The sequence below is a fragment of the Stegastes partitus genome, unplaced genomic scaffold (genome assembly GCF_000690725.1).
Source record: "Stegastes partitus isolate 25-593 unplaced genomic scaffold, Stegastes_partitus-1.0.2 Scaffold1663, whole genome shotgun sequence".
NCBI lineage: Eukaryota > Metazoa > Chordata > Actinopteri > Pomacentridae > Stegastes > Stegastes partitus.
The window spans coordinates 64,358-82,580 of record NW_007579394.1 but is presented as its reverse complement, the minus strand read 5'-3'; the positions used below and the strand labels follow the sequence as shown (position 1 = coordinate 82,580).

Below are 18,223 nucleotides of genomic sequence, written 5' to 3'. Positions count from 1 at the left end.
TCCTTCACTCACAAACGTCTCCACGTGTGAAATCAGATCTCACATATTCATCATTTATTTCATTTCCGTCATTGTTGACTGAACATGTTCTTTACTTAAAAACCTGTTTTGTGGTTCAGGCTGTACAGAGTAAACTTCTTCTTTTCCCTCCACCCAAACATCATAACTCACAGGTTTTACTTGCCATCTGTCTTGTCCTTGCCGTTGTACTCACCATCCTCCTATTGATCCGCCTTTTCTATTTGCTTTTTATGTCACCTCCCCACACTGACCCTTTGTTTTTTATTCCACTCATTTCTCTTTTCTTTCCATCCCTCTTTTTCTCTCCTGCTCCTCATCGTCTTTGATCTTGTGGTTTTAATATGATGGGAAACAGTAGGAGCCCAGATCCCCTCCAGCTGCGAGGGACAGGGTAAAGGGAGCAGCAACGGGGAGATGGAGGCGAGATGAAAGACAGATTCTCCCCCTCTGGAGGCTGTGCAGCTTCCCCAAGGGGGTCTCCATCTCTGGGTGCAACCTGCTGTCAGGACATTGCAGACACACACAAGCGTATAATTTGATGTTCATCACCTGCTGCCAAAGTCTAATTACACCTAAAATAGATCTGCTCAGGTTGGACAGATGGTGGCTCTTTTCTGAAAACTTAATCCACCTGTTGGGGATAAGCGAGGGTTACAAACACATACAGTCGAGAGTTAAAGTCGAAGATAAGAATCTCGGTTTTGTAAACCCGCTGCGCTCCGCAGGTTGACGAACAAGAGAGTTTATCATTGGTCTATAAAACGATCAAAGGCAGACAAGAGGGATGACAGCAGCAGGTGTCAGCTGTTATCAGAGGAGGATCCAGGATCTGACAGAAGAGGGATGGAGATGATTATTGAGGTCTGTTGTGCTCCAGCAATAAAATTCACCCCGCTGAAGACCGTCAGAAAGATGGTTCTGGAAATGAAGCTTTCTTTCTGAAGCAGCTGAGACCCAAACCTTTACCCGGATCACTGGACATGATGTGCAGGCTTCTGTCTCAGTTTGTAGATGTAACGTTAAAACTATCTGGTATGAAGAGATGATGCACTTTGTGGGGTGAAGCAGTTTTCCATGCATTTGGATCATCATCACCGAATTAGCATCATGTCACCTCCGATGTAACTTCACATAAAATGCATTGAAGTAGTTGATAATAATTTAATTCAAGGTCTTCGTCTCCGATGCTAAATCCTGCAGAAACACAAAGTTCTTGAAGATCATGAAAAGATTTTTGTCTCTGAATAAATTATCACTGTTAAGCTGCTTCACTTCAAAATTAGAGGTGCAACTAAACTTTTTTTTTTTCTTTTGATTTGTGAATTAGTTTTCTTTATTGTCAAAGAAACACATGAGAGTAAATTCATATCCTGTCGGTGCCATTTAAAAGACCAAAACACATCACATTCACTAATTGTTTGTCTAACAGTTACAACAAATAGATACCCAGCCTTTAAAAGTGATGCCTTTGAAATTAATAACTTGCCTGTAATTTTGATACAGATTAGGAAAGCAAACTTACTGCAAACGTCAGCTGGATTACTTTAGGAATTCCATTAAGAAGTAAAGTAGATGCCGGGATACTTGAGTTGTAAACAAAACAGCTAAAAGCTTCATTTAAAGCTGCTGTTCACTGATTAGTCCGACAACATCCAAAGTATTAAACACTGCAAACGAGCTTCAGTCTTCCACATTAAAAGCAAAGTTTAATTTTAAAATAATCCTTATGGCTGATCTACAGGATACAGTGACTTCTTCGCTGTGGGTAATCCAGCTGCTGGAAACAGCTGCTCAGCAAACGTCCACAAACACTGTCGCAGCAGCTTTTTTCAGTCCAGGAAATCTGTCAGTGTTTACTGCCACCTCCTAAATGGATTTATCCAGAGCAGATACACTTCACTGCTTTAGTTTGAGTGTTGTTGGAAATGTGTAATCAGAGTCCTGCTGCTGCTAAACATTAGAAACATCTCCGACAGACACAACATGTGGTAGAACATCTTAGCTTAGCATTAGCCTTGAGCAGCTAGCTATGCTAAACAGCAGCCAGACGCCTTTTTGCACTCGATGCTGCAGAGTTCATCAACACAACTGCAGCAATTAGCAGTTAGATAGTAGGGAGATGTGTTCGTTGTATGCAATGCTGACTGGCGGTCAGCAAACACACCTGTAGCTCCATCCATTACAGTTGGACTTGCTCAGTGGCGGGCCGTGTGTTTTACTCCCGGCCTTCAGTGGCGTCCTACCTGAACAGACGCTGCATCGCAGACGGGTATCTGGTGTAGTGAGAATGAATGCCATCACTAAAGCAAGAAACCCAGTTAAAACAATTCAACAAGTCTCCATTAACTGCAGCCACAGCTACACCACGTACATCACATCTAACAGGAGCGTCAAAATCAGCCCAATAAAGTGACAAAAATATGTATTTTACTTTCCAGTACTTGTGATTATTTAAACAGAAGCTCCGTCTCTCCTCACGAGGAGTTCAGTCACTCTGTTGAGCAGGTAATCCGTGCGTTTCACTTCCAACAATAAGTCCTGTTTTATCTCCGTGGAGGCTGATGCTGTCCAGTCATGTTTCTGCCATAAGCTTTAACTCGCTGTAGGGCTGACAGTGTTTGCTCGCTTAACTTTAAAAAAAGAAAGGTAATAGTTTTAGCTTGTGCAGGTCACTACAGACAGGAACCGCTAACTTTGACTGAGCTCTCTGACCATCCAATCAGAGGATGTGACAGTGCTGATGTTATCATAGGCCAGCTAGCTGGCCCTGGGACCACCAACTCTACATCTGATTGGTTAAAGCAACAGTTTCATTGCAATGCATTTGAAGCTACAGGCGCATAAACACACACAGCCCAGAGACACACTATTAAATGAAGAGAATAGACTGTTGGGAATATTGTAAAAAGATTAATGGGAAGATATTACAACTCAAGTCAGTGATTGTGATCGAGTTCAGGCCAGCAGAGAAGGCCTCGCTGGCCCTGACGGCACACCACTGGAGTTAAACACAGTTAAAATGCATGTCAAAATAATTTGAATCAATTAAAACCATAACATCAACTCATCGATTAGTCATTAACATCCCTAATAGGGATACAGTGACCAGGCTTGTTTGCTTTAAATAAGTCCTCCTCACTTTATATTCCTCCATAGCTGGTGTGAAGCTCCTGAGTCATGACCTGTCAGAGCTCCAGCTGTGGACAGGTTCTGCTGAAGGTGCAGCCAGCACTGCTGCAGAGCACTGCAGCAGGAAGCAGAGGGAAGTCAGACCAGGAGGAATGGAGCAAGAGAGTGTGAGATTTTGTGCTTTTTTTTCTTTTTCTTTGTCCCCCCTCGACTTGTTTATATAGACACGGTCTTCTTCTCAGCAGCAGCCATTACAGTTGGAGTCAGTCAGAATAATGGCCTTCAATCTGACAACTCTACCACTGTGTGTGTGTGTGTGTGTGTGTGTGTGTGTGTGTGTGTGTGTGATTCTTGTCACCATTATCCACAGCTCCCTTCCTCTCAGAGGGGTAGTTTGGTCGGCTTTACCTGTTATTTTGCTCTATAGCAGCTGCTCCATCGGGAGTCTCATCTTGGTAAATGGTGCATCACATAACAAGCTGTGTGACCGGCCACAGCCCACCCCGGTCACCTCTGTTGTTAGGGCAGATTGTGAATGCACCATGAGGATTACACTTACAGTCGTGGCCATATATCTGATGAAAGCACACAGATGGAGGAAAGTCTGCAAACTTTACGGTAGCTCTCATTATTTTATATGTGTGTCTGTCTCAGCCCATCAGTGTAGCAGCTGAATGGAGGATCACAGTACCATAGAATATAACATCTAATATTTTTATCTTTTAGAAATGAGAAGTATGTAATTACGCAGTCGTGGTTGTGATACTTGGGCTTCACGCTATAAAAGCCATCCTCCATGTCCTGCTCACCTCAGCTCAACTCTGTCAGGAGGTGAATATTTCTGCATCTGCTGCTAAGAATGTAGAAGAAGAAGATGAATGTTTTATGATTCTAGCAGTGCTGCAAAAGGCCAAGAAACAAATATTGCTCTAAACCCCTCTCGCCCCTTTCTTCCCCTGTCATGATATTTATCTGAAACTGAACTTATTTGTAGAGATTTTTTTACCGTGTCAGCGCTGTGCAGAGAGGCTTTCTCACAGTGCTTCAGTAGGATCGTTTACATGCACCGTCTCTGCAGATAATGATATTAAAAGTTCATTCTGGATCTTGAAAACAGCTAAACTGATGTTTAATTTAAAAGATGGTATTGTTTCAAAACTCTATCATCTTGACCTTACCTGTATGACCCCTTTTTGTCCTAACTCTGGCCTTTTTCCCTTCATCTGCTGCATCACATACTGTAAAAAAAAAACTAAAAATGTAAATAAATTATCACAAAAAACTTAAATAAATCCGAAAACAAGGATTCCAGGAAAAACACACTGAAAAATGGTAATTATCATTTATAAAAAATACAGATTTTGATGTGGGAATTATTCACTGTTTTTGCCCCTCCTCCTTGTTTTGCTTGTTTTACAGTTAACATGTAGGCGAATTCATATTTTCTGCTATTTGCTATTTTGATTGGAAATCTTTCTAAAATTTCCCAGAATGGACCAAAAATTGCCCAAAATGACTCGAACTTGTCCAGAGGGTTCAAATATTTGCCTCAGACAACATTTAACTATTTACATTTTTACAGTTTTTCACACGACCCTGTACATGAACCGTAGGAAGATGTTTCACCGTGCGCAGTGTGTCTCCAACGACCAGCTGATCATTTAATCCTTTGCACACAGTTTTGTTTTGGGTTTTTTTTAAACCTATGCTATATTCATTCTATTGATCAAGTGTGTTTATTATCCTCTAAATCTCTTTGGTGGGAACACTGCAGTTCAGCCCAAAGTCAGAGTTTCTATCAGCTGACTGGTGCTTGTAGCTGAGTCACACATGCTTCTCACAATTTTTCACTTTTTGCTGCATCTGTTTAGTGCAAAAAGTTAAATTTTTGGGTGAATCTTTGAATGAGACACATAGAAAAGAACGCGTTTGATGAAACATCACAATTTTAAGCTTTAATTTGGTTAATTTTCCTGACAGAACTGCAGGTCACACGATTAGCTCGAGGACAATCGAGAAGCTGAAAGTCTTACGATTCATTCCTTTTTTACCGTTTCTGGCTCCGATAAATGGTGTAACTGTAGCGATGTTTTTGAAGATAAAATGCCTTCAAACCTGCAGCCTGGTTTGGGGGTTCAGAGGGTTAATTGCCATCAAACTGAAGATGTCTGAACTTTTATTAATTATGAAACCTTTATGTTTGACTTTGAAAGTTTAAAACTTAAGAAGTTGACATGCAAAAGCATCAGAACGAAATGAAAGTCTAGTTTTGTCGGGTTAATCGTGTATATTGGTCTATGTTGTACTCATTGGGTCAAATTTATTTAATCCAAGGTTATAATACACAATTTTATCTTTTATAAACCATCAGTTTCACAGTTAATCAAAGAAAAACTGAGTAAAAGCCTGAAGAAAATGAAGCTTTCATATGTGCTGTGGCCTTTACAGTGACCTGATGTCAACCTCATTGAAATCTTGAAGGATGTGTTGAAGCAGATTGTTATGTTCTGCAGCTTTCTTCACTTCCTTTACAAAACCAGCGTGTAGGTTTAGATATAGAAGCTGAATTATTTCTTTGAGTAACACACACATATGCATCTCATCCACAGGGCTTTGCTCTGTCAGTGAATTAAAACGACACGTGTGTTTGTGTATGTGAGCGCGTTGCAGCATGTGGATCGATTCCAGTTGACCCGGTATCGGTTACACACGGTATAAAAGTCACACAAATTAATGCACACTTTGTGTCCTGTAATCCTGTGTGGTATCATATATACACTCGTAACGCCCACTGTCTGTCCATCTGTGCCATGTTTGACATCGTCAGAAGAGCCAAGACAGTTCTGTCGGCGTGGATTCAAGCCGGCATCAGCACTGAATCCGTCTCTCACTGATTACAGTCTAAATAATCCATCCACACCACTGCCATGCCAGGAAGCCTCAGAGTCCAGGAAAGTCCTCAACGGGAGGGATATGTGAGGTCAATTCATCTCTTATATAATAAAATGAACAAAAACACACAGGACATGTGCTTTCCCTGATATTTTTGTTGTAAAACGTTACTTAAATGTGCTTGACTTAAACATTGATGGGACCATACCAGCACTTCATACGCTCTTAGAATAATAAGAGTCTTGAGGAACCTTTCAGGGTTTCACACTGTGGAGGAAACTTTTGAATTCAAAACAGTTCCTTGAGAAAACTCTCAGTAACGTTCTTCAAGGAACCAGATTTTGGGATTTAGGGTTCCATTTGGAACTCATTAGTATTATTATGACAGTGGTGTAGTCCAGTTTTGTTTTTGTTTGTCTCAAAAATAAGAACAAAAATGAGCTGGACAAAATTCAGGTTGTTTCTGAATCGAATGCTTTCCGTTTGTGTTGAGAGCATTTACAGTCAATGCTGTCAGATAATATCCCGTTTTGCCCAAATATGCAAAACCAGTATTTAAAACTTGCATTTATCTCCAGTGTTGTTTGAAAGAGCTCTAAAATTTACTGCCAAAAAACTGTAGCACACAATAATTTGCTAATAAGTTATTAAGTGTTAGAGCTGAAAAACCTTCATTTATATCAGACTAACATAAAGCATTAAACCAACCGCCTGCCTTCTGTTTCCTTTATCATGAAATGAACCAAATGGATTAAATACATGTTGACATATTACAATGCACACAATTACAATAAAGTCATGTTTCTAAGATACAATAAATGTGTAAATGCTGGTGTAAAGCATGACTTAGGCCTACACCTAGAAAAAACCCTCCAAGAACCCCTTTTGCAGTGTTAAAGTTTCCCCATGAAAGAATCTTGATGGTCTCCTAATTCTAAGCGTGTACCAGTATTCATACTTATTGGTCGTCTTACTGTCAAACCAAAGTGATCTACCAGTGAGCAATCAGCTGAAGTTAACAGTGTAAACATCAGCCATGATGTAAAGTTAACATCAGTTTTGTCTGACACCAGATTGGTGTTACTTTGAGACTTTTAACGCTTCCAGTACAGTCCAGAGAATGTAAACACAGGGATGATATTTAGATGGAAGGAAAAATCAAAATTCACAGAGAAATGGATGAAAGACATTCAAATACAGACATCAGTGCTGAATCCTCCAGAGCTGATCGATGTGGCCGTCGTGACCAACTCTACATCAGTTACATAAACTAAACACTGATCCTTGGTTCTCTTCTCTGTTCTTAATTGCTCATAAACACTTGCTTTGAATGACTCTCACGGCTGAAGAATCTCAAACTTTTCTTTCGTTTTTTCTTCTGACAACTAAAAAAAACAAAGTGTGAAGTGTCAGAAGATGTCAGAATCCCCTCAGGTTTGGAGTTGGGAGTTTTCAAAGTGTCGTTTGTCATCCTTTGAGCCAGCTTTGTCGTGGCTTGCTGTTCCTCTGTGTAATGTGTCTCTGTCTGTCTCGCTATCTGCCTCTCTGTCATTCTCTTTGAGTCGGTCTACCTTTTTTTTTTCCCCCCGCCACTCTTTCATTGCTCCGTCCCATCACTCACTTCATCTCCTCTGCACTCTCAGGAGAAACAGCTCCTGATACGCTTCTCTGTAATCTCGATATTTTCTTCGTATAACACATCTTTGTTAAATATTGGAGAAAAAAAAAAAAACGTCCTCCTTCATGTGCTCAATCAGATGCAGCCTCGCGAGTTGAAAAACAAGCGAGATTCCATTTCAAGCGACGCTGGCTGAGCTCTCGGGGGACATCGGCTCCTGAAATGTGAATTTTTGAAATTGCTCATATTCCTGATGAGGCCTCTATTGTCTGTTATGTTTCAGTAAATTGCGGTGCATATTTCGGTGCGGCGATACCCCCTCTGCCAACCCCGGCCGCTTTGATTGGATTGGATCGCAGAAATTGCTGTTGAATTAAGTGGATTGCTACGGCGGCATTGTGGTAATTTAGGAAGTGCTGGAAGACTCATTTTGCTGGAGCTGATATTGCCGCCGCCTCTTGTAGGTCAGCGAGGAACTCGGATGCGGCGCTGCAGATTCAGTATGTGCCGATACAAGCTGAGGAAAAGGCAGAAAGTGTCTGAATTATAGTTCCAAAATGATGTTAAGACACCTAAACATTCCCTAAACATGTTTGATTACTCAACATTTATTCCAAACCTACTGTCAGAACAACACCGTCCACTCCTCTACAACGGCTTTTCACCTGATTAAAGTAACCCACAGAAGCTTCACAATCTGTGTTTCCTGTTGATGTCAAAGGATGAAGCTGAAGTCTGTTCTCTGTCATGTTCTTTCTCACCAAACTGTGAAAAAGTGTTTCTTGACTGGTCCTGCTTTGTTCATGGGAACGCTGAGAGGTTGAAACAGAACAGGACCTTCCTGAAATGTTGCTCCAAAGATAGAAACGTACTTATATGGTCAGCTTTTCACTCTGCTTGGAGCTTGAGCGTGTGGAAGAACTGCAAATGCATGTTTGTCTTATGAACTAACTCCAGGAGGCCATAAATCAGAGCTTCTCAAAGCCTGGACCAATATTCTGACTATAAGTTATGAAGTCTGATGTTTCTCTGTTAATAAATTAATTGTTAGTAACACTGCAGCTTCAGATAATTCAGCGCCCGTCTCGTCCTTTGATAATTGCGATTAATTTCTCTATTGCTGACATCATTGTACGGCTGGAGAAAGTGTCATCAGTACATTCAAGGAGGAAATTCTCAGCCACGGTGTTGACTGTTTATTTGACTCATCTTCTAGCATATTAAAAACATCATATGGACACGGTAACAAAAACGTTCTGAGTTAGCATTAAGCTTGAGAACAGCCACCGTTGTCCTAACCTTAACAAACCGGCCCTGGATGAAAGAACTCAGATTTATGCAGACAGGCTTGTCCACGTGAGTTTTATGTGTAAACAAACGAGCAAAGTTAAATGAAATCGTTTTCAAAACTTTGGTTAAAAGTGGATTTTTTTATGAAAGCACCATAATGGAACATCACTCAGCCCGTTGGGTACAGGTACATCATAGTACTATGAAATCTTTAATTAAATCCGATACTGAAGAACAAACCAGGATAAGAAGTTGCTAAGTATTCGTATCCTCATCTAGTCCTGTGAGAGACGCAGTGTTGCGGAAAGTTAATGACAAAGAAGTCGACAGAAATACACAGATAATATTAATAATGTCTCCTCTGAAGCTAAATACATTCAGATCACACAATGACTTCCTGTTTTTTCAATCCTCTGTTTTCTTTTCTCCTTCTATATCTTCTAAATGCCCTTTACACAACAACCAAACACACACACACACACACACACACACACACACACTCCTCTGGTTGTGTAACAGCTCGACTGGCTGCCAGGATGATATAAACTCTGATAACGTCCCCTCGGCTCAATGAATCCTCGAGTTATTGACGATGCTGTCCGCCCGTCTGGATCCCATTATCAAAGTGTCTTCAAAGGAGACTAATTGAATTAGTGCAGGGATCTGTAATTGAAAGCTTGCTTTTAATGATGCATTGTGGTCCTGCACGGAGCCGAGCATCAACATTCATCAAATGTCTGTCAGGACGGATCGGACCGTGTTGTGCTCCGCAATATCAGGAGGGCATCGAGTTAATGCGACCCTGCGATGCTGCAGTACTTCACACCCGAACTTTAAAACCGCTAGAAGGGGAGCTGCTGCTGATGACTCATACTCTCCGTGTGTTGGTGTTGGCCAGCTTATTTCAGATGTATATTTAATCATTCAATTTCAACTCAACGAATTCTGCAGCTGCTATCGGACTCACATCCCACACTCGCATCAGTGCCGCAGCATCTCTGACCTCGGCGACTGATCCCATGAATAAGACATCAGAGGTCACATGCAGCGATGTTTGAGCATTGCATCCCGTCACGCTGAGACGTGTCCGAGTCCGTTCAGGTGGCCTGTGATGAACCTTCTGAGAGCTTTCTGTGAGTGTTTAGGCCCTCTGCAGGATGAGCACACCGAATACCTGGAGCTAGCTGTGTGTGTGTTGTGTCTCACCTCTGTGGAAATTGAACCTTTTTATTTTTTATTTTTTTTAGTTGCCTCTTCCTGAAAGGGTCACGCACCCGCTGATCCACACACTATTGGTGGGTTGTTGTTTGTTCTTCCTTTTCTGTGGGTGTAGTCGAGCATGAATCAAAACGTGTGTCTCCAGGTATTTCTCCTGGGATTTTCTGTTGATGCAGTTGTGTAGTAGCTGTCAGTGCTAATGTTAATTTGGAACTCATTCTCGTCAACGTTGGAGGATATTCCCCAGGAACAGGCAAAGAAAACGTAGTAAGATCTTATAACAGCTGCGTTAAACCTGAGAAATCCTGATACTTTGCTCTCCGTGATTCCTTTTAGGCTTGATGTGGGAGGATTATTTAAACTCCCGTCTCTAACTTTCATCTGCCGCTGTCAGGCACAGATGGTGTGTGGTGGTTTTCAGGTTACAGGTTAGAGGTTAAGGCTAATTTATAGTCTCTGGTTCACTGTTTCATCCGGTTGTGGACATATGGAGCTCTGCTGGAGAGGACACAGATACCAGTTAACGGTGATGAATGCCTCTGCGTGTCTGTGTGAGGATTCAGGTGCAGCTCGTGTTATTGCTGATGGTGTTTTTCAGTAAGAAAGATTAGATCTGTTTGTAAATGAAAGCGCTTCTCAACAGTGTGCACTTCAACTCGTTTGTTTTTCATGCAAGTCAAGTGTAGACTTAATAAAAATGTATGCAGCGCACCAGAAAACACCCACTATCAGGCTTCAGTTATAATTCTGCACGCTGTTGCTGTCTGAGATGTAATTGTAAGTAATGTTTTGAACTAAAATAAGGTTGTTGGAGTTGTTGGGAAAGCTGCAGGTATACTGCTCCTAAAACTCACGTTACTCGATGTGTTGAGTTTTAGCAGTACGACACTATTTAGCCTGAAACTGGCAAAGGTTTGGTTTAAATTTAAAACACAGATTTTGGTTCTCAAAAGCACCACAGACTGTCATGTTATTACACCACCTGGCTAAGGCTTCAGTCAACCAAAGAAAGACCTGGTTGAGTGAAATCATTATTGTTCAACCAACTAATTGCCTGAAGAGGAGAAAATCTGCCCATTATTTTTAGATGTGCTGAATCTGCCACTGTACCTACTGCCCTTTTTAGCCTAAAAGAGTCTAAATACACATAAAAAGTTGCAGCATTTCTTGTTATTTTAAGCTGGTTATTTAATACCAAAAGGATGATAACAGACTCTGAGCCCATATTCCTTTGTTTTCTGAAAATACATCGATATCGACTCGTGATCCCAGCACAGAACTTCTGAGGAATATAATACAGACAAATAGATGATGTGCAGTGTTGTGATATACAACTGTGATCACGCATTTTAGCAAAATGCACTCTGAGTAAACATTTAATTACCTTTAAATAAGTGAGCACTAGTGTTTTTCATTGGGTTGAGTAAGTTCAGAACTGTGAAACTATCGGGGTGTTCACAGATAGTCTGCTCCTGCTGTCTCCAAAAATAACGGATTGATCCTGGAAGGTTGTTGATTGTCGAGCTTTTCTGGTACAAAAGAAGTGCTGCCGATTGTCCAGCCAATGATCATTTGGTTAGTTGACAGCGTATTGACCTGAACATCAGACTCCAGTAATCCCAGTGACGGTTTCTCTTAAACCTGCCATTTATTAATGAATGAACATTTTCTAAACTTGACAAACATGCCATTTCGCAAAATGTGCCTTCCCTCAGCTCGTGACGTTGATTTGTTTGTGCAAAATTTTACATGATTTGAGATGTATCACTTCAACTTTGACTTAATTGGCACCGTCGGCTGTCAGCTCGACACGGGGGATTAACACAATCACTTCCTGTCAAGTCTCTCATTGAGGGTGTCGCTCTAAAGGGCGGCTTCCACATCAAACCTTATGATCAAAAACTTTTCAAAGCACAACACTGCAGAGAAACGATCATTCATATTTAAACACATTGAAATTTTGCATTTTTAATGCGGCTTCAGAGAAATGATGAGATCCAGGTACGACGCCACAAATGGCTCTAAAAACTGTTCATACTGGATTTAAACATTTACGCTCGCTGTCACATATCGGATTCATTCCACATCCAAATATTTGCATCTGGTCTCTGAGGATTTTTTTTCTGCCACCAGCGAATAAGACTCACTCTCCTCCATCCTTGCGTCTGTATGGATGCAGTTACATCAGCTTGTAAGTGACAGCGTGGTCAAAGTGGCAGGAAAAGGGGAGCGGGCAACACTTCATTAAAGTGCAGCATTACTCCACTCACTCTCCCTCCCATACATACACACCAGGCGCAGACCACTTCATTTAGTCTGAGAGATAGAAAGGACAGGCCCCAATGGATTCTCCTATTAATCTTTAATGAGCCCCCGGGCCTGAAAACTGCCCGCCTGCCTCTGCTTCTGCACATCCTGGAAACAAACAATGACTCGGCTGGAAAACACATCGCGCCTCGTACCTGCCTGCCTGTCTGCCTGCTAGCCATTAACCCCCCAACTCAGCCCTTGAATTATTAATGCCACTATCTATCTCCATGCTCGCCCAGGCCCACTCCCAGCAACGGGAATGGGCGACATCTTGATGGTGTGGTTGGGAAAATGTGGCGAGGCCTCTCCCCCCCCGAGTGGACTTTTGGGAAGGAAGTTAAAAGTTGGTTCCTGCATCTGTCAATCAAACTGCTCGAGTTCTTGCTAATGTTTATCTGGGAGAAAGCCAGTTTTATTCTCTTTACGGCTGACACCACTTTTTTTTTTTATTTTTCAGTACGACCCCTTCACTCTTCTCTTTGGGTTAACAAACAAGACATCATCCAGTTTATACAAAGTAAGACAACTTTACAGCACAAAAGCAGGGGCAGGATGTCATCCTTTTACAGCAAATAGACCTGAAACCTTTATTACAGCAGATAGTGGAGAGGAGCGAAAGGCTGATTGAAAAATCACTTTCATCAGCTGAGGTTCAAACTTCATTCCCGACCTGAGAAACGGCAATTTCTCACCCAAAGGTCCACTTGGCTCTGAAGCTTATCGTAGTTATCCATCGCTCTGTTGTAGGTTTTCATCATTTGTCAAGTTTCTATAATATTAATGCAAGTCCTTGATAACTACACTGCTCAAGAAAGGGAACACTTCAGTCATTGATACACACTGTGTAAGTTATTGAGAACAAAATGATGAAGAATGCTTGGTAACTGGACAGATCCATGTCCCAGAAGTTTACTTAACTGGTGTTATGCTGTGATGATGAAGTATTCCCTTAAATGTTTTCAGCTGTTGGTTCCTCCATCTACTCCTGAGCTTTAACGTTGCAAAGTTGAATGAACAGCATCATCCTGCAAATATATTCATTGCTGCACATTTTTTCTTCATTATTGTGTCTCAGTTTGTTTCTCTAATTTCACTCCCACTTTCTCTGTCGCTTGCTTCACCTTTATGATCCTCTCCTTTTCATTTTAAACTCCCTTGCGTGCACACACGCCGTCTTTGTCTGGGTTCAGAATAGAATTGTCATCCACAGTCCTCAGAGATGTTCCACACTGAAATAAAGGGTCTGCGTGTGCTATGATGAATGCAGATCTCATTTGGTTCTGCCTCAGATAGCCATTCCTCTGCCTCTCTGATGTCCCCCTGCCTCACTTCCTCATCTCCTGATGAATATTAAATAGTGGTTGATGCGTTCCCGAGGTTCTTTGAGTTGTTATTGTTTCTCTGTCTGCTGGACTTTCGCTGTATCTGACTTTGGTGTTTTGTTTTCCTCTGATGTGTGCATGTGACTGTGTTTAGCACTTGTATACAATCATGTTGTTTCCATGTAATCAACAGAGTTGGTGTCGTACCAGGGAGCCATGTTGTTGAACATATTGATATTGTAGAATGTAAAACGACCCTCGTAGGAATGCTGCCTCCGTTCTAGCCCTCCGTATGTACTTATATTATAGAGTTTTCAGTCAGGAGATCAAAACAAAACGATTGAATGTCATTCGTTAACTAAATGCCTCTTTTCATGAGGCAGGGTCGTCAGATTTGAACGTCTTCTAGGAAAACCTGCAAGGTGCTGAATATTTTTTTGTTCAGAATTTTGTATTTTGGAGCAACAGTACCAATTTTTATGGACTGTACGACTTACATTCTTCTACATTTATGATGCATTTGCATATTTTCCCTGAGCGGTGCAGCAAAATTACTCATAGCAACCGCTAATGGCATTAATCAAGGATACACATGGGTATGCTTTCAAAATTCTTTAATAATTAACAAGTTTATGTTTTCTTAATGTTTCTTTTTTTCATTTTTCTTTTTTTTTTACTTTGATTTGTCTCTGCATGTGCAAGACACGTTGGCTCTCAGCCACAATGTGTTTCCAACACATTCCCAAGATGTTACAAACCAGGACAGACATAAATGTGAAGCATGAAGGAAACAGAAATCGTCTGAATTTAAATTGTATCAGTGGCATGTAATGGGTGATTCAGGAGCCCTTTGTTGTAGGTGGCTCTATCAAATTCCTCATTATTGATCGAGAGCCAAAGTCTATTATTTTCTGTTGCGACAGCTCCACCTTTCTCACGCTTTCTGTCAGAAAAACACCTATTTGTCATCTCTCTGTTTTCTCTGTGACCGTCAGCACTTTGAGCCAGAATGAGATGACTCCTAAATTAAAAGATGGCAGGCAAAAAAAAATAAAAGCGCCCTTGCATGCCGTTTCACACACACACGCTCACACTCACACACTGCCCTGTAGCTGTGTGTCCTCCAGGCACCCAAAGTGTCATGGCAACCGTACGGCAGCCACGGTAACGGCAGGCTCATTTTCATACTGATGAGGCCAGTTGCCGGGGAGGCCTTCGCTGCTTGCTGCTGCTGCCGCCGCCGCCGCTAGCTCGTCTCTCCTCTCCGGTGTCGCCCTGAAATTTTAATGACTTTTCTTTCTCTGCTTCTCATTTTTCCTCTTCTTTGCTCTCTGTGCGCCGCGTGTGTGTTTGTGTGTACAGTCTCAGCTTCACCGTTCAAACAGACACACACCTCACAGTTGATACCAGGAGAGAATAAAAGGCGATGTAATTTTGTAAGAATTTTTAAAGGGCATGTATTTTTACACCAGTGGAAGGCCTCCTCCAGTCTGCTCCTCTTGGCTTCAGCAGGTTTGCAACTCTGAACCGTGTGTTTTGAGATTTTAGTGCTAACAGAAGGGCAAGAAACAAGCAGAGGAAACTGTTTTCAGGACGAGACGATGCAGTGTCAGCTCTAAAATGGTCATCTTGTCCTTTGCATTGCGCCATCTAGGAATCTTGTCCCTTGATGCTGTTCTTCTACATTCCTGATCCCTGAAATCTGCCTCTTAACCCTCCTGCAGGATCACTGCTGCATGTGGTGCCTGCTGAGGAAAACTATAAGCTGATTGGACGGCGTTCAACAAGTAGTCCGACATGAATCTCGAGCCAAGTTACGGTCAAGGGCATGAGTGCGCAATCTGACATATGGACCAACTGGAAGGGCGAAAAATGTTGTGCAGTCTGGTGTCAACATCGTTTTTCGTGTAAACCGGAGACACAGTGACTGATTGTTCACCACTTTGTTTGCTGGCAGGGAAAACTGGAAAGCAGCTTATGACATGTCATCTTGCATGAACATCCAGTCATGGCTGCTGGCTGCCAATAGTCTATCGTCCAGTGTTTTCGGAGCTGCAGCAGCAAACGTCTTGCTCACATTCACAACATGATGGTTTAGTTAGATGCGACTGAATTGTGCAATCTTACTCCATGCTCTTCTTTCGCTTGTGTTTCAGGAGGACGAGGCCAGAGAAGAAGAGAACGGACGGATCGAGCCAGTTGGCCGGGCTGACTCGTGCATGGACCACACTCCTGTGAGGTCGCTAGAGTAAGTTGGTCGCCTGTTTGTGCCTTTTCCTTCCCTGCTGTCACAGAGAAACGCAATAACCACCTCACAGTACAGAGACAAGTGATCAGGCTGCTTAATTTTAAGGAGTTTGATTGCAAGAATGTGGGAAAAGTGAATCCCATCCTCTCAAAACGACGCTATCCTGAAGATCTTCCAGATTTGTGAACAAATACTTGCGCTAGCAGACTTTAAATTATTTGGATTTTGAAACTATTGTGTTGAAAATGTATGTTTTTTTTGTTTTTCCACTCTACATAAGCCTAAAAGAACATTCTGGGGTATTATAACTTGGGTCCTTTGTTGCTGGATTTGGCCAACATCACTGATATAATCTTGCTCACAGTGATATGTCTGTGTTCCCAGAACTCTGTAATTAACTTGGTATGAAGTATTGATTGAGATGATGGCCAGAACTGAAAAATAACACTTGAGTTGTTTGTAACTAGAATTTCCTTTGTAAAGTAACGTGACTAAGCCAGCTCTTCTCTCCCTTTTCTTCACATAATAAGCACTTAAACGACACACCAGCAGGTTCTATATTGTGGTCCAGGTTTGTTTGTAGAAAATCTCATTTTCAACCCTGCTTTCTGATTTACATAATTCTCTTTTGTGGGAGCAAAATGATCCTCGTCTCGCCATCAGAGCTCTCCCACGCACTAACCCATTCAGCTCCCGTTATTAACAACTGTGTTTTGTTTTGTTATTTTGCTCTGTTGCATGCTTCCAGTTTAATATGCAGGTATGGTATTATTATTCCTATGATTTCCCAGAGACTGTGGCTTCTCCCGCCTCTTAGTTGTCAACAAGGGGCCCATTTTCCCCAAGCTAATCATAGTCATTGTATCAAAGCTGTGAGTGGATTAGATGTGGCATCTTGTAAAATATGCCAGTGTATAGATGTTTCACAGCCAAACAGACTGCCTCGGAAAAAAGCAAATAACTGTAACTGTGTTTTCTGCTTTTTCTGCATTGGAGATGCATCTGTCTGGATAGAAGATACGTTTTAAATTGATTTTTTCTCTTTCATTATTAAATCTGTCCTGTTTTTCCAGCTGTGTGCATGGCTTTGCACATCTACACTCCTAATCAGCTTCTCTTTTCCAGATATAAGAGACAAAGCTGCTGCGAACTACAGCTCTGCTTTATGAACATTGTGACTGTTGGTTTGTGGTGCTTTTCGTCTGCGTAGAGACTGATGGACACAAAGCATGCTAAACAAAAGTGTGACACTTTAGGTGGAATTGTTTTTCTGCAGATTTGCACAGACACATCTTTGTGAGTCCGTGCAGACGGCGGTGTTACGGGAAGACGAAGGTCACAGAGGCTGCCTCAGGAGCCAATGCTCACACCTCCTAAATTTCAACAACATGCAGCGCAACCAAGCTAAATGTGTTGATCCAACATCCTGTCAGGAAGTTTTCTCCAATTTTTCTTGCCGAGTTTGGCTGTGCACTCCAGCAGAGTGCTGCCACCAGAGACTTTGTAGCACAGCAGAGGAAGCTAATTCCTCATTTAGGGAATTTAATATATCAGTGCCTGTGGTAAATCCTTTTTTTTTTTGGTTTTGTTTCTTGGATTGGTGGTTTGTTTACACTGTCACTGGGGTAAAAATTATCTCTTCTTCCTGATTTCTTCAATGTTTTCTATACCTTGAGGTTTACTAACTTGCTTTTGGACACAAAATGTAGGTTTTCCCACATATTCGCTCACATGCAGCATAGTTCCATCTTTAGAGGGACAGTTTTAGATTTCACAGATTTTAATGTGTATGTTGCACAACAGCAGCATTGTAGGATCGTAGCGTCACCCTGGAAAAGGTAAAAACATTGGATTTTTGCAGATAAACTGAGGTTCATTCTCAGTTTCTCATTCCACCCTCTGAAGATAGACTGAAGTTATAGTTGATAGTCTGAGTTGTGTGTTTGTGAGGATTTTTGGAAACCTTCAGTGTTCCTTCCTCTCCTTTTATGTGATTTATTTGGATTGCTCTGTTTTATTGTGTTTTTTGTTTGTCTGTTCCAGCACCTTCTGTTTTAATTCATTTATTTGCACCACTCTGTTGTTGTCATTGTAATATTTCTTTCTACCATCACCTTATTTTCTGTTTTTGTTTTTGCCCACATGGTGTCACCCCTCTCCTCTCCTCTCCTCTCC

At 41.6% G+C, this 18,223-nt stretch overlaps 1 protein-coding gene across 1 annotated transcript in view; it reads left to right on the top strand.

The window, feature by feature from the left end:
* LOC103371882 (partitioning defective 3 homolog) overlaps positions 1-18,223 on the top strand; it is a gene marked incomplete at its 5' end in the record, with an annotated part of 93,930 nt that overhangs the window by 18,272 nt on the left and 57,435 nt on the right. The window contains one exon of the mRNA XM_008301351.1: positions 15,957-16,048. Coding sequence (XP_008299573.1) covers positions 15,957-16,048 — 92 coding nt within the window. The remainder of the gene's footprint in view (positions 1-15,956; positions 16,049-18,223) is intronic.